This window comes from Crocodylus porosus, unplaced genomic scaffold, assembly GCF_001723895.1.
Source record: "Crocodylus porosus isolate Cpor-Errol unplaced genomic scaffold, CroPor_comp1, whole genome shotgun sequence".
In the NCBI taxonomy this organism is placed as follows: domain Eukaryota; kingdom Metazoa; phylum Chordata; order Crocodylia; family Crocodylidae; genus Crocodylus; species Crocodylus porosus.
This window is the reverse complement of record NW_017728931.1, coordinates 45,409,657-45,435,084: the sequence shown is the minus strand read 5'-3', so window position 1 is coordinate 45,435,084 and position 25,428 is coordinate 45,409,657. Positions and strand designations below refer to the sequence as shown.

The following is a 25,428-nucleotide window of genomic DNA, read 5'->3' as shown; positions in this document are numbered from 1 at the left end:
GAAGAGCTGTTTGCTTCCGTCCTTCCCCATCACCACTCTCTTTTAAGCAGAGATACCCCCCTCCCCTCTGCCTTTGCTGAGCTGTCTATGTATTAGCCAGCAGACCACATGCTGGGTCTGTGCTGAATCAACAGATAGCTGGTAATGTCTCTCTGTTGTTTTCTTAATGGGGCAATAAATACTAAGATAATGGTGATAAACACTGTTATCAGCTCCCCCCCTTCCCCCAGCTTCCTGGCCTGTCAGTTTGCTGCAGACAGTATACAGAAGCAGAGCAGGAGAGTGAAAAGCTCTGTATCATTAACAGATGCATGTGCCTCCCCCCCATGTCCCCCTTTCCTCAGAGTGCTAGCCCAGGGTTGCAGTCTGGCAACACTCCCACCCCTTGAGCAGTGAGCAAGCTCTGCATTTTGCTTTAACAGTCTTTGGATAAATTGTAAAAACAGCATTGGGAGCTGGGAACTCTCCTGGAGAAACACCTCTCTCTAGTCTCTAGTCCAGATTCAGAACCATGAGCCTCCCCTGGAGTTATGCACCGCTCACTCCTGTTGTGCTCTTTCTGAGTTTTTTGCAACTGAAGAAATGTTTTATTAGCATTCTATAGTAAAAAACATGGGTGAAAACTAAGAGCTGCCATTTTCCCATGGGTGTTTTGAGTCAAACCAGGTTGATAACCACTGGTCTAAATCATTTAAATGAAAGAGACAAGCCACATAATTGATCTAATTCTACTCAAATTAATATATACTTATACCAAGGATAAACTGAGCCCATTAAAAATTTATTTGTCTGAAAATTACATAAACAATGTATGCTTTGGTTTCACCATGAAATTAATTGATTACTAACATTAATTGTAAAATACTTACTGCTTTAGTTCCAGGAGGGCAGAGTAATCGAAACAAACATGTGCTACACTTTTCCTTAAGAAATGCAAAGGATACATGGTTAATGAAGAAAGAATACATGGGTACATGCATGATTTATGACCTGCAGATATCATCAAGCTCTGTTTCTTAATCTAGCCCTCAGAGGAGCTAGGGGACATGAAACCCCTTTATTATTCTGAACATTCAAGATTACTGTTGGAACTGGACTTTCCAGGAAGAAAGTCCTATACACTGTAGGAGTTCATAACCCTCAGCAGGAGTGGAAAAGAGTGGAGGCTCCAATAGCCAGAGACTGTCCTGCTCCAGTTTCCCTTATAAAATCCAAGTTCAGATCCTGGTCCTAGCGCTGTGCCCTCTGTGACACAAGGTCAATGACAAGCTACTAGAGCACATAAGGATCCCCTGATACACCATATGATAATGGTGTGGATTCAGCTATGCTCTGCTTCAGCAAAGCAATTAAATACATGCTGAAGACCATCTCTGTTTAAAGAATGATGTGATTAAGTCCCACTGATTTTAATGAAATGTGTTTATGTGCTTTGCTGAACTAGGGGCCCAGGAGAGAGAAAAGCTGTCCAAGGACATCAAAGATCTATACCACTGGTGTTCAACTTCCAACCCACAGGTCAAATCCAGCCCACGGAGCCATGTCATCTGGCCCATGGGGCTTTGCTCAGGTATGGAAATTTGGCAGCAGGGAAGCAGTAGCAGAATTAATTGTTCCAAGAGCTGCAGCAATTAACACTGCCACCCCTCCCTCACTGCCAAAATTCCAGACCTGTGGGGAGCCTTGTGGTCTGGATTACCATAAGGATCATATCAGGGTGTGGGGTTGTGCTGTGGCCAGATCCAGTATGCAGGATTGCACCAGTGCACAAGACTACACCCACGGACTGACTCCATGTTCAGACTCTACTTTGCATCCTGCCTGCAGGCCCATTGGGCAAATAGGTGGAGCACCACTGGTCTACTCTATACTGTAGAGTTTTGGTATTAGACTGAGAGAAGCTTAATGTGAACTTCTAGGAGAATCTTTTTGATAGTGAAATATATTGGATGGTGGGATAGTCTCCAAAGAAAACAACAGAAGCTCCAAAACTTCATTCACTTAAATTTAAATGTAAGCCTCTTTAAACTGGGCAAGGCTTGAACCTTGCATAGTAAAATCTCTTTACTATGCAAGCGAGCCTTTCTCCAGTTAGGTGTGAGGATGTACAGACTGACAGCCTAACGATAAGGAGGGCAGGACAAGGCACCAAAAGCCAGACTTCAAGTATCTGAAGGCAGCCTCCCAAATCTATTAACTTTTGACATTAAGACATGTAAGGCAAGAGAGGGGAAGGCCAGATAGGGGCAACGGGAATGGGGTGGTTCTCAGGGGACGTTGTAGCCATCCCTGAAAGTGGAGACTGTTACATTCACTCTTTAGTATGGATAAAATCAGACTGTTTATTTATTAAGGTGGTGGATTAATTTAGGCTTAGACCGATGGGCTGAAAAATGGTGCGCACAGTGGACTGTGATATCACTATTGTTTTTGATAAAAGTTGACTGCAGAATCAAAGCAGTGCTTAAAGGATGGCAAAGCTATGTAGGGTTTGGTTGTGGAAACTCCAAAACACTTTCTCCTGGCAAATACAGTACACTATATCCAACATGCCTTAGTTGTATTTTGCTACAAACTCCCACGCTGGACTTCTGTCTCTAACAGGGCACAACTTACGTTTTTAATCACAGTGTCATTTATATCACATCTGTTCTTCTGGATTTCCAGGACTTTTCCTAATCCATGAATAATACCCTTGTCAGTTGCAATATTTGTATAATTTATAGGTGCATCATTAATGTACAGCTGTTAAGGAAATGAAGGCAGTTAGAAAGTAGTAGACCAGGTTAACTACTCAGCAGTAACATTAACAGTTAGAGGCAAAACATATGCTTAGAAACAAACTAGCATTTTTGGTGCCCTGGGCAGGAGATGTATGCAGGAGGGAGAAAAAGGATATCATTCAGTAACAAACTCTATTCAAACAACCACTTAAAAATGTGGGCAATCCTAAGGACATACTCACACCCTATTAATGTACTTGATTGTTGAACTGGAGTCATTTTATGGAGAAGACCACAGGACAGAAAAAGGAGACCAGGGCTACTCAGTACTAATTTGGGTAGGTTGCTTCATCTTCTTGTGCCTTAGAGCATCTTTACATGTGCTCCAGGACTGGAGGAGCGCTTAGAGTGGCCCCGAGAGCCGCACTAATTAAAGCACCTGCAGTGTCTCACATATTCAGCATCCTGCACTTCAAATTGGTGGTAGGGGGTGCTTTGACTAAAGCTAGTTCTATGAACTTTAGTTAGAGTGCCCCTGCTGCCATTTTGAAGCATGGGGATGCTGAATACATGAGACACGGAGGCTGCTGGAGCATGCTAATTAGCTAGTCAGTGGCTACTGGCCTGCATTGTACAGCAGCCATTAATTCTGCATCCTACTGCTACTGGAGATTCTGTTTTCATTTGAAATAGTAATGCTATTTATTGGTGGTCTTTTAATACCTTCCATCTCTGAAGATGAAAGTGCTTTGCAACATGGATAAAACGAAGGGTGCATGGTTGGATGCTGTTCCAACATGTTGCAATTACAGCATATCAGAGCGACATCCCCACATGCTGACAGGCACCCTTAGTTTCTTCATGAGTCAAAAGAAGTGTTGTGAAGGTAAATTCATCCATGTTGCAAAGCACTTCCATCTCCAGAGATGGAAGGTATTATAAGTAATAGTATTAAGTATAATAAGATAGTAATACGTATTATAAGAAAGTATTAAAAGTAATAAATAGTATTACTTTTTCAAATGAAAACAGAATCTCCAGTAGCAGAAGCAGTAAGAAGTAGAATTAATGGCTGCTTTACAATGCAAGCCCGCAGTCACTAGACATGCAACACCACCATCATGCCTTATACAACCAGAAGCTAAATCTCAACAGCATAATTTAAATCCAATTGAAGGTCACTTCCACTATAACTTTAAATTAGGTAGGCTGTGTCTAGACATGGCATGTGAGTGGAATTCCTGTGACAGTAAAGGTTTCAGAGGTAATGTTGAGTCAATAGCTCTTTCTGTTTGCAAATCAATTAAGACAGAGGCAGATAGTATAGCTAGGTTCAAAAAAGGACTAGTCAAATTCATAGATGATGAATCTATTAATAGCTATTGAACAAAATGGTTGGAGTTGTTTCCTCTGGCATCTCTAATCTAATTATCTTGGATACCAGGAAAGGTAATGAATAGGGGATAGATCACGCTAGATATATTTGATTCAATGATCTCCCTCTAAAGCATCCACTAGTGCCCCCGCTGGAGACCTGATACTGGGCTGACCCAGGATGCCACTTCTTATAGTCATATAATCTTATGATTTCTAAAGAGAAGACAATTTAAATTAACTATAGATAGCAGCACCTGGTCATTTTGGAGAAAGAATCCCACTTGATAGGAAAATCCAAGCATGGTCTCCCTGTGCATGCCATTGTGCATGTCGCTCTTCAAGAGCTTCTCCTCCAAGACAATGTGGTATCGGATTTGGTCCTCATCCTGCAAGATGCAATTAAACCACTGATACTTTTGCCAGTAATTTACCATGGGTGCTTTCAGGTGACAAACACATTGGGTGAAGTACTTTTCACAAAACAGTATCAGATGCATGCAGGGTACAATCTCTGATGCTTCAAGACATAAATCAAGCATTAACTGCCTAGATTTTGGAAATAACTTCTCCACGAGCAAGTTATGGGGCTTCTTTGCACTTTTCACTGTATAAACATCATGGTACTGACCAATGATATAGACAAGTTACTGAAATAGAGAAACTACTGGTCTGAACTGCTATGGCAATAGTGTAGTTTTGTGCACAAGCCTGGCCTAAAGATTTTGGAGTTACCCAGATGATTCTTGGGATAGATCCCGCATTTAACTAATTTATTTGACAGAAGATTACATGTGTGGAAGGCGTCTACATGGCACCCTCCAACCCAGTTCCCTGCTGCAGATACAGGGGGAGCCCAGTTGCTTGTTTCTTTTTGCTTCAGCAATCTGTTTATATTGATTTATATATGTTTTTATATATGAAGGTTATTTTCACCAGGGAACAACACTTTTAAAATGACCATTCTCTCTCTCATCAGGGGAATAAATTGGTTTTTTTTCCAAAGGAAATGTCAAATTATTTTCTGATTCTGTAACTGATTGTGTGTGTGTGTGTCATCAGGCCTTGCCTCATATTACTAGAATTGCTTTGTAGCATGCCTTTGGTATGGTCACAAATGCACTATTATATACAGTTTACTGGCTTGTTCCCCTAGCATTGGTCTAGTGAGACTGAGGCAAAATTTTCAAAACCTTCTAAATGGTTTAGGAACCTCAGTATTAATAAAAATCTGTGAAGGTCAGGCTCCTAGGTCATTAAGTCACTTTGGAAAACAGAGCAAAGACAGAGCTAGTCAGCAATCAGAATTCATATTCTGAGGGAAATTAGGGCATTTCACAAAAATATGTTCTGATTCAGAAAGAAAACCAAAATTTTTCAAATTTCCTGCAGAAAGGAAATTCTGAAAATGGCAGTGTCAGAAAAAATATGTCATTTCGATTTGATTTTTCTGAAATAGAAATGGCTGCTCTGACATTGGAGGACTCTCCAAGGAGACTGCCAAAGTCAGGGACTTTTGAGGTGGACACCTAACAGTCTAAGAGCCCTGAGACCCTACAGCTGAGTTTGGGAATCTCATGGTTTCTAGGCCTCCTCCTGCAGAGCTGAGCTCTCTAGCTAGAGCAGGGGCTTCCAGTGCTTCCACACTCTAGAGCTGGGAGTGGAGCTCCTGCTACAACCAAAGCTCTCAGAGCCTGTGTTCTCCTGGATCTGTGATGGGGAATCTTGAAACTTCAGGCTCTTTAACTATTTCATCTCTACAGCAATGCTGCCCTGGAGTTTCAGAGCCTGAAAATATCATAGGAGTCCTGCACTGCAATAATCCACATAAGCAAAGCTGTCCTGGACCCTTGGAAGTTCTGCAATATATAGCTTCTAGGAAGCCTTCATGGTGGGGCTGGTATAGACCTTGATAGCTCAGTTTCCTGAGGAAACTGCCAAGCAAATTAACAGAAAACCTGGCAGAGGTTTGATGGAAATCTTTCTGTGCTGCCCAAAGTAAGATATTTTTTCCTGAAACATTCTGGGTTTGTATTAATTTTTCTGATGGAAAAAAATTATTTTATTAATTATTTATTTTATTTAACTTTTCTTGTGCTAGAAATTTTCTAACCAGCTCTAGGTTTAGGAGCCTAATTTACATAGGCTTTTTTGAAAATCTTACTTCGGATGGTTTCCTTTTAGTAGGACCGTCCTGTCTTTCAGCAGCTGAGTCTATTCCTCCCTTTCCTCCTTCCAAAGGAGACTAGCTAAGCATCGTATATTTTATACCTGCAAAATGTATTGCAGGGCTCCCTACAATGCCTTTTTCGGTCTTCACTCACCAGTGCTGAAGGCTAATATATACAGTATGTTTTTTAGACCCTCCCCCCCACCATATTTTTCATCTTAAGATCCATACCATTCCCCACTCTTTAGCCTTTTCAGAAATTCATTTCAGTGACAACAATGACCCCAAACTCCAACATCAGTAGTGTTTACTATCTTACTGGCTCTGTTCATGCAGTGAAGTAGTGTTAACTTAGGGCATTTGTACACACCATGGGGGTTTACTTCAGTTTAATTCTCCCTAAATTGAAGCAGTGGATCTTTAAAAACACCAGTTCAATTAAGGGTGAAGTAAACCCCCGTGGCATGTACACAAGGGTTGGGCCCGACCCTTACCTGCCTTTCCAGTGGTGGGGAGGGGAGGGCGAGCTGCTGGTGGGGCAACTGGTCCCTGAGCTACAGGGGGGCATTTATGCTTCCCTCCGTGGCAGTGGTGGTGCCCCCCAGGAGGCACCCGCCTGCACCCACCTGGCCCAAGTGGTCCTGGAGGGCACCGCAGCTGTGGAGGGAAGCACCCAGGTCCCCATGTAGCTCAGGCAGGCAGACAGACTCCAGGTAGAAAAAAGAAAAGAAAAACAGATCAGGCTCACCTGAGATCCATGGGGCCCAGTGCTTTCCTCCGTGGGAAACTAAACCACCTTGGAGATGTTTTATTTGTCTGTGGCCCAAAGTCATTTAATGCACGTTACGCCACCAACATGTGCAAACAGCCCACCATTAAAGCGCATTACGCCATGGACATGTGAAAACAGCTGCACAGCTAAAGCAGTGAAAAGGGCATTAAGCTGCTTTAAAGGCCAATTTTGTGGTGTGTACAAATGACCTTAAATTCCACCAGTTGTGGCTTCTACTGGTTTATTTTCAGACACTTCATTTTCCTAACCTGGGCACTTTGGATTGAAAAATCAGCTCTTATCCCTCCAATTTTGAAATGCAGGAAAGTATTTTCAGTCTTCTCTCCTCAGCAGAGTACAAAATCCCTCTTTTCTAACCAGTGTTTTGTTGGGCCACATCTTAGTTTAACTGAACACAGGGACTGAGCCTTTGAACTGTGCCTGATTCCTCTTCCTGAGGTAGAGTTTGCCTGAAAGGGCCAGCTAATTAGGTAAGAGGAGGCACACAGCTTTGTTAGCACTTCCTACTTCTCCTTTGCCACACCCCAAAAGCGAGCCACCAGGGATCACAGCCGAGAGGAGAATTATAGGTAAAGATGCAATAGCAGAAATGCAGGAATTCCTTCAAAACAAAAAGAAAAAAAATGTGATTGTATATGTTACAGGAAAAATGAGAGAATGGTGGAAAGGAAAAGCCACTGTTCTCTGTTTGCATAATTGATTTGTAAAGATGGGCCAAAGTTAAAGCCATTTATCCAAGATTTCTTCCTCCATTTCAGGGTGCAGATAAAGTGGGCTTCAGGTCCCAAGCCTTTCCATTTCTGTGATAAAAAAGCTGGCTTCTTAAAAATCCCAAGCCAGCAGAGTTATACACACTACATGTCTGATTTAAAGACAGAAAGCACCTATGAAGCTTTTTGCTGTCTACAGGCCTGATACTGGAAACATTTATGTGAACAGACTTGACTGGGCATGAACTGAATGGTATACGTAAGTGTTTTCAGAATCACATCTCAGCTCTGTGAGGCTGGAGGGCCTTGACACTGGTGTGTGTGCTTAGCTGCTCTGTTATGTATTTCATTAATATTTTAAAAGCTAGTTTGGGATTTTTAAAGCTGCAAAAGCAGCTCTTAAGGGATACCATTTCAAATGCTCTTTCTGGGAGGTGACACAGGAATAATAGTGTTGCACCATGATATTGTAATCAGCTTAGTAATAAGAAATCAAATGATTTCAATCAAATGAGTGTCCTTAGGCTCATGTTCCTGAATTAACCCTTTTACTGAGGCAATGTGCTCCAGTGAAGAAAGCACTGGCCTATGGCTCAGGAGACACAGGCTTCTGTACTGAGGATACTGTGGATAAGATACGTCAGGTGAAGTAGTCACATAGGAGACAGGGAAACATTAGTGCCATTGTACAGGCTTTGCTGAGACCTTAAGTGGAGCACTGTGTACAATAACTGGGCTCCGAGGTTCAGAAAAAAAAGATAAATTCAAACTGGAACACAGTGTTCAGAAAGGATACTAGGATGATCAGATGAATGGAGAGTCTGTCTAACAAAAGGAGACTAGAAGATCTTCATTTGTTTAGCTTAGCAAAACACAGCCTGAGAGGGAATGTGACTGCTATCTATAAATATACCAATTGGGTAAACAAGGGAGAGGGAGACGAGCTATTTAAGTTTAAGTATAATGTTGGCATGAGACAAAAAAAAAAAAAAGGGTATAAACTCTCCATGAATAAATAAGAAACCTAACTGGTCCTAAGATGGAGCTTGATAAATTGATGGAAGGGATGGTAGTCTGAATCCATTTTCCTCGAAGGTGTAGCAGGCCTGCTCTGTGGCAGCAGCTATTTTTGTAACCCCTCTCCCAAAGGTAGCCTAGAGGGCTATGGCACCCAGTCGCACTCCTTAAGTTATGCTACTGGTTTTCCTGCCAGTACAAAACATGTGAGAGCTTCCTTTCAGTCCTACGTTCCTATGCTGATCTCCTTTTTATAACAATTTGCTGATGAAATCTGCTAGATATTGTGATACCTGTACTTTCAAGTAGAGGTGGGCAAAATTCAAGACCAATACCTGGAGTTTTCCTGTAAATGGGGGAAAAGGCTTCCTGGATTTGTTCCCACCTACTTGTTTTGGTTTTAAAAGAAAACTAACTTACTTCACTGAATTTTTGCAAAAGCAACCCACCTATTCCCTTTCCAGTCCTTTAGTGCTGCATTAGTAGTTTTGGAACTGTAATGGCAATAAGACAAGGCTTTGTGAATTATACATACCAGAGTGACAGTCCTTTTATTCTGGAGGTAACTTTCAATTGCATCGTTACTTGGGGCAAAAACTGTGTAACTGTTCGCTGCTTCTATATCGTTCGCCAGGCTATATTGCTGTTGGGAAAAGATGCAAAAACAACTTGTCATGATGTTCTGTGACTACTCCAAAAACAAGTAGTCTGGGGAACCACTTTTATTCTGAAAATTATATGGATACTTGCAATGACATAGCCCCTGAAAATGGAGTAATCGGGCATCTGTTCTAAGCGGGCCAGCAGTTTTGGCATCATGCCACTCACACCGATGAGGGGCATCAGAACCTACAAATTAAGCACACAGAATATATCAGAGCATTTATACATGTGGGGCTTGCATTTTGGAGGATCAGAAACTGGATAAAATGATATATCAGACAGTATTTTTCAACAGCTGTTGGCTGTTTTCCTGCACCAAGTGTATTGCTTTGCTTAGGAGGATCTCCAGAAAAGATCCTTAAATTGTATGGGCCTGTACCTTATCTATGACATGTATGACTCCATTGGTGGCAGCAATATCACCAACCACAATTTTTGCTCCTTCGACAGTTATGTTCTGGAAAGAGGACAAAAAAATAAGGTTTGCTTTTATATCAGAATTATATCAGTTCCCTAAATGTGTGCTGTTTCACTGAGGCTCTACGCCCTGGTCTAATGTGCAAGCAGCTGCAGGAAAAGCAGTAGATATTCTGCTGTCTTTCACAGCCCAGGTGGGGGGCTGCCCAGGATCTCAGTCCTAGAGCAGAGGGGCTGCAGCTCTGATGGCTCCTAGTGAACAAATTGCATGGGGAATAGATGGCACCATGGCTATGTGTTCCTTATATGCTGGCCTGACAAGCTGTTTGGCCACCCAGGGTGGGAGTATGCTGGATCTTTTACATAAATGATGAAGTAAATTAGTCCCTGTTCTGCTAACACTAACCAGGGGCCTCCAGAGGGTTTGAGCCTCTCTGAGGCCAAATTCCTCTTGCTGTTTTCTGAAGTGGTTTCTCTACACACCACCTCCTATTATGGTCTGCATTGTAAAAGCACCACATATCCCTAGGTAATTCTGAAAAGTAAAGTCTATACATTTCTATGTTTCAAGGCTTTACTGATCTAGTGGAATTATCTTCAGGGAACCTACTTAAACTCCTTCCTCCATGGATACTTGGCTAAAGAGATTCAGTATAACTGTGTGTGTTCCCGGAAACTTCCATGATAAAAGCAACCAACTAATAAAGTTAGCTTGAGGGGTTGTTAAGGACAGTTGACGTTAGTTATGTAGTATTAAAAATACCTTCAATTAGTTCGGGGCCATCAAGCTGTGCATACAGCCAGCTTATGTAACTGCTTGAGCCTGTTACTTTTACTTTAACCACCCTCTTTCCCCTTTCCCTAATACTGCCTGTTACACTTGCTCAATGTGCCTTGTCGTAAATTCATTTCAAGTTAAGAATTGTGCCTTCCTTATTCCAACCATATACTTGAGTGTGGGAGTGCCACAAATTAGCCTCCCACGACCCCAGGTGCCACTCTGATCCCCTTCCTCTGTCCAATCTGCTGCTCTGCTTTCTGCTCCCTGCTCTGTGCTTTCTGCCTGATCTCTGCTTCCTGTCCTATCTGTTGTTGTGCTGCCTGTGCCCTCTTGTGCATCACAGACTGGCTGTCCCTATTCTAGAGAAATACACTTACTGCCTAGGTATTAGGCATCTTTAAGTGTAAGAGCATGCATGGGTTTGTGCATTTATACCACAGCTACTAACAATGACCATATGGGAGATAAATATGATGTTAAGGTATTTTGCAGGTTATCTTACCTCATTTTCTTTTGATAAGTGCAGGAATTTGCCATGGAGAGATGTTGGCAGTGCATCAGAGGATGACAAATTCTGGAAGTCAGCAAGTGTATAAGCTCCCACTAATATGTGATACCTAAAAGGAAATTCAGTTGGATTCTAATGTTATGGGACAAAGATATTTATACTTTCCTGGAGTTTTTCAAATGAACATACTTTGTGTATCAGAAAATGTTTGCTAGGTGTATAACATTCTGCTTTATGTTATACTCTGATCATGGCTGGGGTCTCTAAATGTACTGAAACAATACAAATGGCAAGTAATTGTATTCAGTGAGGTAACTAGATTGATAGCAGTGTAACCAAAGGAGAATCCTGAAGGCTGGAAAAACTGTTTTGCTTGCTTGTAAGTCTTCAAATCAAAATTATGTTTGGCAATAAAAACAATTCATTTCAAGAAATGGATTTAGCACACGCTAGACATTTCATTAACGTACTTCAGCAGGGCTACAATGTTATTCTTTGACATCCAAAAGGCTTTTTCATCTTGGTCCATGTTTTCAAATGCTTGAAGAGAAGGTACGAGGACAGTTAGATCTGGAGTTGTGGATAGCACTGAGTTGATTGCAGCCTCCTGCAGTGAAGTAAAAAGGATACAATCACTTGTTCTGCAAACTATTTTAAGCCTTATAGACAAAAATAGGTGCAAGCAGGAGACCTTTTGATGGGGCACTGTATGTGGATAATTCTGTTTTATCAGACAGAATCCCTAAAGGGACGCGGACAGCATGGAGAGGGTCCAGAGGAGGGCCACTCGCATGATCAGGGGACAACAGGGCAGGCCCTATGAAGAGAGGCTACAGGACCTGAACCTGTTCAGCCTCCACAAGAGAAGGCTGAGGGGGGATCTAGTGGCCTGTTACAAACTAGTCAGAGGGGACCAGCAGGCATTGGGGGAGTCCCTGTTCCCCTGAGCACTACCAGGAGTGACTAGGAATAACAGTCACAAGCTGGCAGAGGGTAGATTTAGGCTAGATATCAGGAGGCGCTATTTCATGGTCAGGGCAGCTAGGATCTGGAACGAACTTCCAAGAGAAGTGGTGCAGGCTCCTACCCTGGGGGTCTTTAAGAGGAGACTAGATGTACACCTAGCTGGGGTCGTTTGACCCCAGTACTCTTTCCTGCCATGGCAGGGGACTGGACTCGATGATCTGCTCTGGTCCCTTCCGACCCTAGAAACTATAAAACTATGTCATCGGCCTGGGGAGGAAGAACCACTGCACTGAACTATGGCTTGACCCAAAGGATATAAACAGAGCCGTACAAAAGTGTGTGGAATGAAGGATAACGCAGTTATTAGCCTTTGATTTACATAATATTCTTCAACATTTCAAGGGCAAAAATGCTGTGTATTCCCAAAATTAATTTTCCTGCGATGCCCACAATGCAAGTCAACTCCACATTTGTTACTTGAACTCATTTACTTATAGTTTTGAATGCTTTAAAGACATGTTTCAGGGGTGTACTTGGTAACCGTGTTGGCCTGAGACAAGACATACAAATTTTCTTGCGATTTCCCAGTTGGTCTAATAAAAGGTAACATTTTGGAACCAAGAGTTCTAGGTTTTTGTGTGTCTTCTTAAAAACATACCATAATCACTGCTTACTAGGAACTGAAATTAAACTATCCAGAAAAGGTAATTAGAAGTATCTAAGAAACATGGCCAAAAGGTTGGTAACCATGAAACAGAAAATCCACCTACCACCTCATTTAATTTTGACAAAGGATTGTATCATTTAACAGAGCTTTTAGAAGTTGCTGTTACATGCCTAAATTCCTCTAGGTGCTGTTACCTATCCCAGATTTAACATACTGCTCTGGGCTACTGCAGGCTGCAGAGTCGATGGCTGTGTTCCATGTAACAGTGTTTGGTTTTAGATTTGTTAAGAGGAGGTTGAGAAGAACAAATAGTGAGGACATGGGTGCTGCCCCCAAAATAACCTCCCTGGGACCCCAGTGTATAAGTGGAAAGGAATTTTCAGGCTCCAAAACCTTTCATTTTTCACTCTTGCAGAATATCATAGAACAATATGTTCAGGTTCTACCTTGCCCTAGCTGGGCTGCCTGGAAGCTAATCTATTCCTGGTGCTCCTTCATCACTTGTGTTGTCATTTTGGTGTAAAAAATGGGGAATGAATATATGCAAATCGACTGTCTAAAATAGCTGGGAATTTTATCTTCACCAGCATCTTTCTTTCTAGTCACCATCACTGTCTCCTGCCAGGTATTTAAGAGTAGAAATAACAATAACCATTTCTCCTTTTTAACCCTCCCAATCTGTAGGAAAAATAGCATTTAAGTATGAAAAATGATAAACATTAGCATTCTTGCTTACATGTGAAGTTAAAACCACACAGAGAGATGCCTCCCTGTTTTGCTCACATTATAAAATACTATTTGATTCAGGGAGAGTCTCTCTCCCTTCCTCAGAGCATTAGCTTCCAGGTAGAGTTGCTGCATACACTGGGGTCTGATCCATAGTCTCCTGAAGTCAGTGGAAAAAACTCCCATTTAGGGGCCTTTAAATAACTTATTTAGTTTGACCTGAAACAGAAGAATTAATTTTGGGGCATTTGTAATAAAATGAGGGGTAAGATTCAAATGTACCTCGTCCCATACCCCTACGCTGTGGAGTCCCTTGCAGCTGTTGGTCCCCCAATTGTCCTGCAACCTTCTTACCAAAGTAGGAACACCTGCTCATGTCTTGCCTGCATTGTCATCTGTGTATTTTCTGTAGGGAGCTCCCAAGGAGCTGAACCTTATGCCACACATAGGACTTACAGTGCTATGTAACTTCCCAGTTGCTCCATTTTCATTAACAATGGATCCTCTGTCTTTGGAGGTTTACATACCAACTGCATTTAAAGCTGAAATTTGGACTTGGTGCAGAAATTTGACCACCTTTGGCCTGGTAGTGTTAGAATGATGATGTAGCCACGATGGTTCAGGAATTATGTAAGAGGCTAAGATTTTTTTTTGGGGGGTGATATCTTTTATTTGACCAACTGCATGGTTGGAATAAAGTTAGGCAAGCTTTTGAATACAAGACATAATGAAGAATTTCATTCCAACCATACATTTGGTATAATAAAAGCTATCACCTCCAAAAATCTCAGAATCATAGAAAATTAGGCTTGGAAAGGGTCTCAGAGATCATCGCATCCAGCCCCCTGCTCGAAGCAGGACCATGCCCAACTATATCATCCCAGCCAAAGCTTTGTCTATTTAGGTCTTAAAAGCCTCCAAGGATGGAGATTCTACAGCTTCTCTGGGTAATCCATTCCAGTGTTTCACTACCCTCCTAGTGAGAAAGTTTTTCCTAATATCCAACCTAAGCTTTCCTTGCTGCAATTTGAGACAATTGCTCCTTATTCTGTTATCTGCCACCACCAAGAACACGGTGGTTCAGGGGTGGGCAAAATCTGGCCTGTAGGCAGGATTTGGCTCACAGAGGGACTTTGTCCAGCCTGTGGTGGGTCCCTTGGTCCCACATGGCGCAGGTGCCATTTGTCCTGCCGCTCCCAGACACAGCAGGATTGGGGCGGCTCTTCAGCTGCACTCTGTTTCTAGGCAGGCCAGGCAGTGGCAGCGCCTTCTGGCTACTGCTTCCAGCTCCGATCCCCTGGAGACTCGTGGGGAAGCCATGCACATAGCCCTAGCCCGGGCCTGGCTCGCCCCATACCCACTCTGACTGGAGCGGACCAACTCTGGACCAGCTGGGACCCACAAGCACAGCCCCAGCTCTGGCCTGCCCTATGCCTGCTCTGGACCTGCCCACCCACAATGAGTAGCAGTGGTGGCAGCTGCAGAAGAGCCTGGGCTGCATGTGGGGGAAAAGCGGTTACCTCCCCCTCCCTGTTGCCAGGTTCTCTTGCTGTGGCCACCCAGAGCCTGTACCCACCACCAATCACCACTGCCACCAGTGCCACTTCAGGCCACCCAGCAGAGCAGCTGTGGCAGTGAAAAGGAGTCGCAGGACAGCCTGGGTGTGGGTGGCCGCAGCAAGAAGGGCCCAGCAGCAGTGAGTGGGAGGTGGCTGCTTTCCCCCACCCCATGCCCAGCAGCAGCTTCTGCCCACTTGCTACTTCTGCAGCAACACTCATCATGGGTAGGCCAGTCCAGAGCAAGCGCATGGAGGGCTGGGGCTGCGTGCGTGGGTCCCAGCTGGTCTGGAGCTGGTTTGCTTTGGCCAGGATGAGTCTGGAGCAGGTGTGGGGTGGGGCAGGACTAGGGCTGTGCACTCAGCTACTGCTGGGCGCTGGTGGTAGCGGGAGAAACCACAGGGTGCATGGGCTTTGGGCTGTTCCAGGGCTAAGGTATGTGCTGACTGGCCTGCAACAGCTCCCCAAAACTGCCTATTTGGTCCATGGACCCAAATAATTGCCCACTCTGGTCTAGCTCCATCCTTTACCCTTCAACTTGTTGAAGGCTTTTATTTAATCTCCCCTCAGTCTTTTCTTCTCGAGACTAAATAAACCTAGTTCCTTCAGCCTTTCCTCATAAGTTATGTTCCCCAGCCCTCTAACCACTTTTGTTGCCATCCATTGGACTCTCTCCAATTTGTCCATGTCCTTTCTGTAGCGGGAGCCCAAAAACTGAACACTCTATTCCAGATGTGGTCTCCCCAGTGCCAAACAGAGGGAAGTAATCGCTTTCCTTGGTCTGCTGGCAACTCTACTTCTACTAATCTAGCCCAGTATTGTGTTAGCCAACAGTGCGCCTTGTTATGAAGAAGGCTCACATTCAGCTTATTGTCCATGGTAACCCTTAGGTCCTTTTTTGCAGAGCTGCTGCTTAGCCAGTTGGTTCCCAGTCTGTACCAGAGCATGAGATTGTTCCATCCTAAGTGCAGGACTTTGCACTTGACCTTATTGAACTTTGAGATTTTTTCTGGTCCAATCCTCCAATTTGTGTAGGTCTCTCTGAATCCTAACCTTACCCTCCAGCGTATCCACTGCTCCCCCCAGCTTGGTGTCATCTGCAGACTTGCTAAGGGTGCACTCCATCCTATTTCATCTTACTGAGGGTGCACTCCATCCCATCTTCCAAAACCCCAACTTTGGCCTGGAGTTACATATTCTGTCTACTCCAACATCAGTAAACAAGCTGGCCAATGGGAACATCATGTTTCTATAGATTAAAAAGTTAGCACTTTTTTCAGATGTGTATATACTAATAAAATCCAAACAAAAATTATACTTACATCAATCCACTGGTTAAATCCAGCTGCCTCTGACAGAGCAGACAACTCCTGATACAAGAGAGAAAAAGGAATGACCATCTAGGATACAGACGTTTGCACATGAGGAAGAGATGATTGGTAGCTTGTAGTAATACAATGAGCCTGTCTTAGCTTATGAGCATAGAGATGCAGCATTCCAGCGTCTGTATTGAATGAGACCGGGGCTGTTGAACCATCACACTTAAGTCAGTAATGCTTTTCTGGTACACTGTGGTTTCAGTGGGAATTGTGAAGACTCAGCTTCACTGAAAATCAGGCTTAAAGTTAGATATCTAATTTTGTCCCAAACTCCTATTCTACCTATTAGGCCTCTAAATGTGCTTCTGTGCCACCTAGCTTGAGTCCTTGAAGAAATGTTAACATTTATCCTCCACTTCTTCGCTGGCTTTTGTGGCTTTGTTTTAGGGCTAAGCTGCAGCAGTGTTACAAAGTGGATGCATTGTTTTTTCAGGAACTCGAACATGATGGAATAGGATTGCACTTGGGCACCTAATGGATGGAATAGGATCAGGACTTCTATTTCTAGGGAATGGGAACTGAACGCAAATCTCAAAACATAAATCAAAAGAGAAGTAATTTTTGTTCTGTGCTTGGCCAGTACTTTGTATAATGGTACAGAACTCGGGGTTCCAGATGGTGCCATAATGCAAACATCACATAAAGAACAGTTAATGAAATAACAAATAGCTTTTTTGTAATGCTGACCAAAGATGGAAATCTTTTAGGGGATATTTCTGCAAATGAGACATCTTTAGCAGCCACTGTGGATTGTAGTCCTAGAAAAATTATGCTGTTGTTAGCGGCTGATGAGATTTTCTTTGTTGCTATACAACTTGTTTACTGCAGTCCTTCATTTTGATTGCAGTATTTCCCTGGACAGATATTTGTTTTCTATCACCTGGAGGGTGGAATTCTAAATGAATTTTCATGCTTTTTCTTTGTTTTTTTAATGTAGTGTAGGTTGGGAGGAAAAAATGGAGGTGGAGCAAGGGTAATGCAGAGTCCATTTCTTACAGCTGCCAGTGTGTAAAAAAAGCAGAGAACGTTGACACATTTTTATTCACTCATCCAGTACAAAACTAGTTACAAACATACCTTCTTCACTAAATGAAGTATCCAGCCCCTTCAGGCCTCTTGGAAATTCCTAGCTTGTTTTTAAACATAATAAATCATTTCTGAAACCTGCAAGAATCTCAGGCAGGAACACTGTCTGCAGTCAGCATAATTTTATGATGAAAATTAGAAATGACTTTGCTGTCTCTCTCTGGCTAAGATCACTGTAAACATCCAAGAAGTTGATCTCGCACTCAGACAAAGGACTCCTGTCTTACTTACATCTGCTGCATTTCCGTAGCACATAGTGCCATCACCCTCATAGCCCTTTGGACACACACAGCTCCAGACACCAGAAGAGACAAATTGACAAGTTGCCTTTAAAACAAGAGAGAGGTAAAGATTAAATTTGCCACGCTGTCAAGAATTCAGTGGGCTGTTGTCAATGCAATATATTGCAATAAAACACATTGCAATGTTGTAGTACAGCAAGATTAATAGGCAGGAAACCCTCACTATTTGCGGGTTCAGCATTCGTGGTTTCAAATATTCACGAATGCCAAACCTGCTTCTTATACACTTAAAGGAGCTCCTCGGGAGCTTTGCACTTGCCGCCGCTGCTGTGCTCCCGCTGCCGGCAGAGCAGCTGTGTCCCCACCTCAAGCTGCCAGGAGCACCGAGATCATGAATGCAGATGGTGTTCATGAACGAAGTGCCTTATTCCCGGATTACACCATTTACGGGGCAATACGAGAACATATCCCCCCTGAATGGCAAGGGTTGCCTGTAACTAAAAAATCCCTTCATTCCAGAAAGTACACATGCTGGGAAGCACTTAAATACATTTGTAAAATGTATTTAAATCAATTGGACTTAAATATATTCTTAAAGGTGTATACGTAACCAATGTTCCCTCTAAGGAGCATGAACGTGCTGCCTCAGTCCGTGAGCATGCCACCTTGGTTAGGCGTGGGACACTTACCAAAGGGGGCTGAGGGCTGGGACCTGGGGGCTGGAGCTGAGAGGCTGTGGGCCAGAGGCTGGAGCTGAGAGGCTGGGGGCTGGAGCTGAGAGGCTGAAGTGGGCTCTCCCGGCTCCAGGGAAGTGCTCCACTCCCCCGCATCCGGGCCGGGGAGTGGAGCACTTCTCCAGAGGTGGCCCCCTGCTCCAGCCTCCATCCCTGCCTTGCCTCACCTTGGGGAGGAGCCACTGCCTGCCCCAAGTGAGGCTGTGCTGGCTCTGGGACACTGCTCTGCTCCCCTGCATCACCTTGGGGAGCGAGGAGGCACATGGCGTCAGGCTCCTGCCCCCACCTTGCCTAGGAATTGACCTTCAGCTCCTCTCTTGGTGCGCGGCCTTGAAAAGTCGGTGCACGGCCAGACTTTTAGTTGTGCATGGCCACTCATGTGTGCACCTTAGAGGGAACCTTGCATATAACTACCGTATTTTCTTGCATACATCATGCTCCTGTATATAATACACAGCTTGTTTTTGAGAGGCAGGATGAAGGAAAAAAAAAAAATCTTCCTTGTAGTAACTGAATAGCAGCAGCTAGGCAGCCAAGCCTATTCCAGAACCTCCTGCCAGCCCTGTGCACTGGATGGGGCTGTGGATTAACCTGGGTCCATGTGCCAGGTCTGACCTGGTCTGCTGAGTTCAAACTCATCTGAATCGGCACTGAGTCTGGGGCTATGTGCCAGGTCTGACCCAGCGCACTGTATCTGGAGCTGCATACTAGGCCTGACCTGGCTACAGCTCAATCCCTCCCAGAGTTGTGACAACTAACACTGCCACTACTCTCCTGCTGCCAAATTTCTAGACTGTGGGGATCCAGTTTTTTTTAATATATTGTGCACCCTAATTTCACTAGCTGGTTTTAGTGAAAATGTGAGTTATTTGTGAGAAATACAGCACTTATTTGAATTAGGACCTTATGATAGATAAGTTTGGTTGAGCGATAGAAGCTTGATACAGAAATCACTGGGTGAAATTCTGTGACCCATGCTATAGAGGAGGCTGGGCAAGATGATCACAGTGTTTCCTTCCAGCTTTGAAACTGGCCTTTACAAGTTAGTTTAGCAGACAGAGGCTGACTCCTGAAGTGCTGATCATCTACAACTCCAAATGAAGTAAATGGATGCTGAACTCAGGTTACTCTGCCTCTGTGCAAATCATATTAATATTCAATATTTTCATGTGATTTTTAAAAGAAAAGTTCATGACTACCATAAGAATGATACTGAATCATCAAAAGATGGGTGACACTATCTGAAGCCTTAAGCAGAATGATGAAATTCTGTTTTCATTTTATTTCTCTTTAGCAGAGTTGACTGAGTAACTACTGCTAACCAGAATTTATGAAAGTATTCAAACCTCTGCTTGTTCCAAGCATATCCATGCTACATCTTTCCTTTGGTATTGTCATGCATATTTACACAAATAAAAACATCTTTCAGTGTCAAGTGAAGTTTATGTACATTTTGTGAAATGCTGCTGCTTGAGTGAATACACATCTGTGCATAGGAAACAGGATATTCCAGGCCAAACCAGAACATTTGTAGTCCCATTACAAAGCATTTCATTCACTTGGAATACAATTGCAATGCTTGGTAATTTAGATAACCAATCAGCTACCACAAAGTGGGAACAATCAGAGAACAGTTAGTGAAAAATCTATAAATTGCATGAACTGTAAATGATTCTGCATCACAAAGTCATACAAGTCAAATCTGTTTCCATATAACTCAGAAACAAGAATGAATGGCTTAGTTAATCAGATAACTTATTTGCAATAAATAATATAACCAGTTCTAACAGAAAATCTGTTTATGCGCATTAGCACATTTCATTTGAATGTCAAGGGCTATAGGCTGTACAGGAGGGACAGGATAGGAAGGAAAGGTGGGGGCATGGCACTTCACATTAAGGAGGAATACCCATCCTCATCAATTAACAAAGAATCAGGGGAAGGGCACTTTGAAGTGCTTTGGGTTAGAATACAAGGCAGTCAAGGGGAAAGAGACTTAACAGTGGAGGTCTACTACAGACCTCCCAACCAAGGGGAAGAGCTCAACCAGGAATTCTTAGGTCAGCTCACAGAGTTAGTGAAGTCAAAGGATGTGGTAGTCATGGGGGACCTGAACTTCCCGGACATCTTCTGGGAAGAGCAGTTCCAGGGGAGTCAGCTGGTGCGGACGATCTCCACCCTAGAGTACTAAGGGAATTAGCTGAGGTCATTGCAGGACCCCTGGCATGGCTTTACAAGCACTCATGGTGCTCTGGAGTGGTGCCAGAGGACTGGAAGAGGGCCAACGTGGTTCCCATCTCCAAAAAAGGGGAAGAAGGAGGACCCGGGAAACTATAGGCCAGTTAGTCTTACCTTGATCCTAGGCAAGCTGTTTGAGAAAATTATTCTGGCGCATATCCACGAGGGGCCAGCAGGGGAGATCATGCTTAGGGGCAACCAACACGGGTTCATCAGTGGCAGGTCCTGTCAGACCAACCTGGTGGCCTTCTATGATCAGAGAACCAAATCATTAGATGCAGGGGTAGCAGTGGACATAGTCTTCCTGGACTTTCGGAAGGCCTTCGACACTGTCTCTCACCCTGTTCTCATTAAGAAACTGGGGGACTGTGGTGTCGACACCTGCACAATCAATTGGGTCGCCAACTGGCTGGAGGGCTGCACCCAAAGAATGGTGGTGGATGGGTCATTTTCGACTTGGAGGGATGTGAGCAGCGTGGTCCCCCAGGGCTCGGTCCTCAGGCCTGCACTGTTCAACATCATCATTGACTTGGACGAGGGGGTAAAAAGCACCCTGTTCAAATTTGCTGATGACACTAAGATGTGGGGGGATGTGGGCATGCTAGAAGGGAGGAATAGGCTACAATTGGACCTAGACAGATTACAGGGGTGGGCAGATGAGAACAGGATGGGATTCAATACCGACAAGCGCAAAGTGATGCACCTGGGGAGGAAAAACCAGCACCATACATACAGGTTGGGGAACACCCTTCTCGTCAGTGCAGAGGCAGAAAAGGATCTTGGAGTCATCACTGACTCCAAGATGAATGTGAGCCGGCAGTGTGGGGATGCGGTCAGGACGGCCAACCATACCTTGTCATGCATCCACAGATGTGTCTCAAGCAAGTCCAAGGAGGTGATCCTCCCCTTCTACGCGGCACTGGTCAGGTCGCAGCTGGAGTACTGCATCCAGTTGTGGGCGCAGGACTTCAAGAGGGATGTGGACAACATGGAGAGGGTCCAGAGGAGGGCCACTCGCATGATCAGGGGCAGCAGGGCAGCCCCTACGAGGAGAGGCTACGGGACCTGAACCTGTTCAGCCTCTGTAAGAGAAGGCTGAGGGGGGATCTAGTGACCTGTTACAAGCTAGTCAGAGGGGACTAGCAGGCACTGGGGAAATCCTTGTTCCCCTGAGCACTACCAGGCGTGACCAGGAATAATGGTCACAAGCTGGCAGAAGGTAGATTCAGGCTAAATAATCAGGAGGCGCTATTTCACAGTCAGGGCGGCTAGGATCTGGAACGAACTTCCAAGCCAAGTGGTGCTGGCTCCTACCCTGGGGGTCTTTAAGACAAGGCTAGATGTACACCTAGCTGGGGTCGTCTGACCCCAGTACTCTTTCCTGCCATGGCAGGGTGGCGGACTAGATGATTTACTCAGGTCCCTTCTGACCCTAGAAACTATTTGGAAGGATCCTGTAATGTTCTTCCGAGCTATCATGCAGATGCTTCTGGTGCAGAGAGGAAAAATCATAACAAGAGATGCTGGGAGGGTACGCCAAGGTGTATTTGAATTGTCTGGTATAAGCAGACTGGACCTTACTTACTTTCCTTCCAAATAAAGCCTTCAGTGTACTTAACATATCTACCTTGGGGAGAAAAGCATGTCCTGCTGCCTGATTTTATGGTAACAGAGTTTCTGCAATTAAACAGCAGCAGAAAATGTCATTGTATCTTCACTTTGCTGTGCTGATTAAAAGAATCCCATACATGACAGTGAAAAGATGGAGACCACCTTTCTATTAGTTGGGGTTTTAGTAGCTTTCCTAATTGTTGCAAAGTGTACAAGTGATGTTGTAGCCATGATGGTCTAGAAATTAATGTGAGAGGCAAGGATTTCTTAGAATAATATCTTTCGTTGGATAAACTGTGTATTTGGGATAGGGTTAAATGCACTTTCAAATGTAAGTCATCAGGTATGACCAGGGTCATCAGGTCTGACCAGAACAAGGCATGCACAAGTCATGCTGCCTTTGCTGTGCCTGGCTTGTTCTGGTCAGATCTAATGAAGAATGTCTTGCATTGGAAAGCTAATCTAACTCTAATTTTGGGGGTCTTACTCAGTTCTTCCTTAGCTCCAAGTCAGAAAAAACAGTAACTGACCTCAGTGGAAAAACTGATGAAGGATCTAAGGATTTGTCTGTATATTTGTAGTAACTTCACCTGACACTGAAAGATGTTTTTATGCACTCAGCCAAGTGTGGAGTTCAGAACATTGGCTCCAGGGGAATGCCATTTGTTCTTATGTCTGTAGAAGAAATATTATTTCCTGGTATACGTGGAGAAAGACATGCATGCTTGAATTATTTGTTCAGTGATTAATTAACTCACCAGATGATGGCACTTTCCATTTTGGTTCAAACAAGAATTTATTGGTTCACATTCAATTCCATTCCCTCGAAATCCTTCCTTGCACTCACAGTCATTCTACAGTTCCAACAAAATGTTGCAATAAATTAAAGTGATTAAAACAGGGTACATATTTTAGACACTATGGCTTAGTGTTTATCCACATAGCTTCATTGACTTCAATACCTGAATTTTATTAAGCACCTACCGAAGGGCTTATCTTTGAAATTCATCCTACTGCTGCATGCCTTGACTCCAGGGCTGTTCCTCCTGCTTTCCTCAAATAATTAGGGGAGTCCTACGCTGCATAGTGGGGAGTCCCGGAACTCCAGCTACAGCCAGTGTTCACATCAGGTTTGTTAAGCTCCTGGCTGTGCAACAGGAAGCTTTAAAATTGGAGGGCCTTACCTTGGGATGGATCTTCCAGGGTGCTCAGGGTCATTGCTATGAATTGTGGGGCTTGGAGGCTTTGAGCTCCTGGCTCCTAATGGGAAGGAGTTTTGAAGCCCTGAGGGCCCTAGCTCAAAATGGAGCTCTTAGATTTCCAGACTACCTGTTGTGCAGCCAGGAGCTGAGCCCCAGTTACTGAAGTGGCTGTTGGGATACCAGACCCACAGCAGGGATGCTGGAAGCCATAGTCCATGGCTCTGGAGCACTCCACATGTCAAGGTTGTCATGGGCCCTAGAGACTGAGGCAATCCATTGGTGAAGCTACTCAGGAACTGCAGACCTCTGACAACCTAGCACAACTTATCTTCTGGTAGTCTTGTGGCAGGTCTGCGCCCAAGCCACAGGCCTCAGAAGCCCTTGGTTTCTAGACTCCAGTGCAATCCATGCTGGGAAGTTTCCCTAGAACAGCAGACTCTAAAAACCCATGTTTCCCAGCAGGCCTGCAGATGAAGAGACCAGAAACAAATCAAGTTTCCAATGGCATTTTGCCTGTGGTTCATCTGGTGGTTTATGAAAAGAGAGAGGTTTTTGTAAAACACATCAGTTTTGACAAACTGGCATCTCCTGATGTAAGCCTGTTACATTGAAAAGAACTGTTCTTCATTCCTTAGAGCTGGTCTGGAATTTTCCAATGGGGGATTTCAATGTTGACATTGTTTTCAGATGAGCATTTAAGGCAAGGTTTAGAACAGAGAGGAGGGCAGTTATTTGGGATACGAGATGACAGACAGTTCTGGGTGTGGAGGGTGTACGGAGGATGATACATGGAGGGAAGTGGAAGAGGTTGTTGAATGGAGCATATAGGCAGCAGACTTGGGCAGCATAGAATGAGTGCAAGGCAATATAAGAAGATTAGAACATAACTTACCTGTCCTGGCCCTACATACATGCAGGTGGCATTGTCATGGCATCCTCCCCTGTTTGGTAGCAGACAATTATTAATTGCTGAGCAGTCTCTTCCATCCCCACTCCAACCTGGCTGACAGATGCATGTGTGAGTTCCAAGGCTTGTTTTAATGCATTCTGCCTGTGGGGAGAAATGTTCAGAGTAAATAATGTCAATTCAAGTTATGCTGAGATCAAACAACATTTGAATGTAGGACTGGGTAGGGACCTCCTCTGTTAACAAGTCTGCTCCATAGCTGTCATTTTCAGAACATGGGTATCTGCTGGAAAGGGGATGGAATGCTGGCTGTGTCCTCTGAAAGCTTTTTATCCCTTTGATATTTTGGGGATTATTTTTTACTCCTGGATTGGCAGCCTTGGGAGATCCAGGTGCCCCTTTATCTATATGTGGTAATGGTTGGCAACACTTACAATACTCTGTCGGAGTGTTTCAACCCTAACTTGGAGAGGGACCATATTCAGGGTACGAGAAGGTCTCTCCATGGACTGAACTGAATTCTTGGCCTATTCATTGATACTACCACAAAGAGGGTAAACAGGGCCTGTCTGTACCATGTCAGGACTATCTAGGGAGTGCAGCAGTGAAGCATGTGCACTGTCTCCTGAAAATAATGTAATGTAGCCATCTTAGTGCATGCTAATACGCTCATTCTCTTGGGAGAGTCTTTTGACACATGCCTCATGGGAGAGTCTTTTGACACATGCCTCATGTTGCAATATGTTGGTCCAAATCCTGTAGGTTCAGAAGGTAGTTAGCATGTTATTTGGTGCAATGGTCCTTAGGAGAGACCCAGTGGTGTATAGATATGTCCTTCATGCCAATCATAGTGGATTATATTAAGCAGAAACCTTTGCTCTGTTAACTGTTTTCTGACTAGCATTAATTTCACAGGCTTCCAATGACCAGGTAGTAAGAAAGAACTTTAATTTGCTAA

The 25,428-nt window shown here is 44.0% G+C and overlaps 1 protein-coding gene across 3 annotated transcripts in view; it reads right to left on the bottom strand.

Moving 5' to 3' along the window:
• The window catches only part of STAB2 (stabilin 2), a 138,566-nt gene that overhangs the window by 59,814 nt on the left and 53,324 nt on the right, over positions 1-25,428 (bottom strand). For all 3 annotated transcript variants that reach the window (XM_019544760.1, XM_019544757.1, XM_019544759.1), the window contains 12 exons: positions 24,456-24,614; positions 23,120-23,215; positions 17,768-17,863; positions 16,394-16,441; positions 11,627-11,763; positions 11,151-11,265; positions 9,830-9,907; positions 9,538-9,636; positions 9,323-9,430; positions 4,355-4,486; positions 2,617-2,745; positions 870-923 (listed from right to left, as the gene is read on the bottom strand). In XM_019544760.1, the coding sequence (XP_019400305.1) occupies positions 870-923; positions 2,617-2,745; positions 4,355-4,486; positions 9,323-9,430; positions 9,538-9,636; positions 9,830-9,907; positions 11,151-11,265; positions 11,627-11,763; positions 16,394-16,441; positions 17,768-17,863; positions 23,120-23,215; positions 24,456-24,614 (1,251 nt within the window). The remainder of the gene's footprint in view (positions 1-869; positions 924-2,616; positions 2,746-4,354; positions 4,487-9,322; positions 9,431-9,537; positions 9,637-9,829; positions 9,908-11,150; positions 11,266-11,626; positions 11,764-16,393; positions 16,442-17,767; positions 17,864-23,119; positions 23,216-24,455; positions 24,615-25,428) is intronic.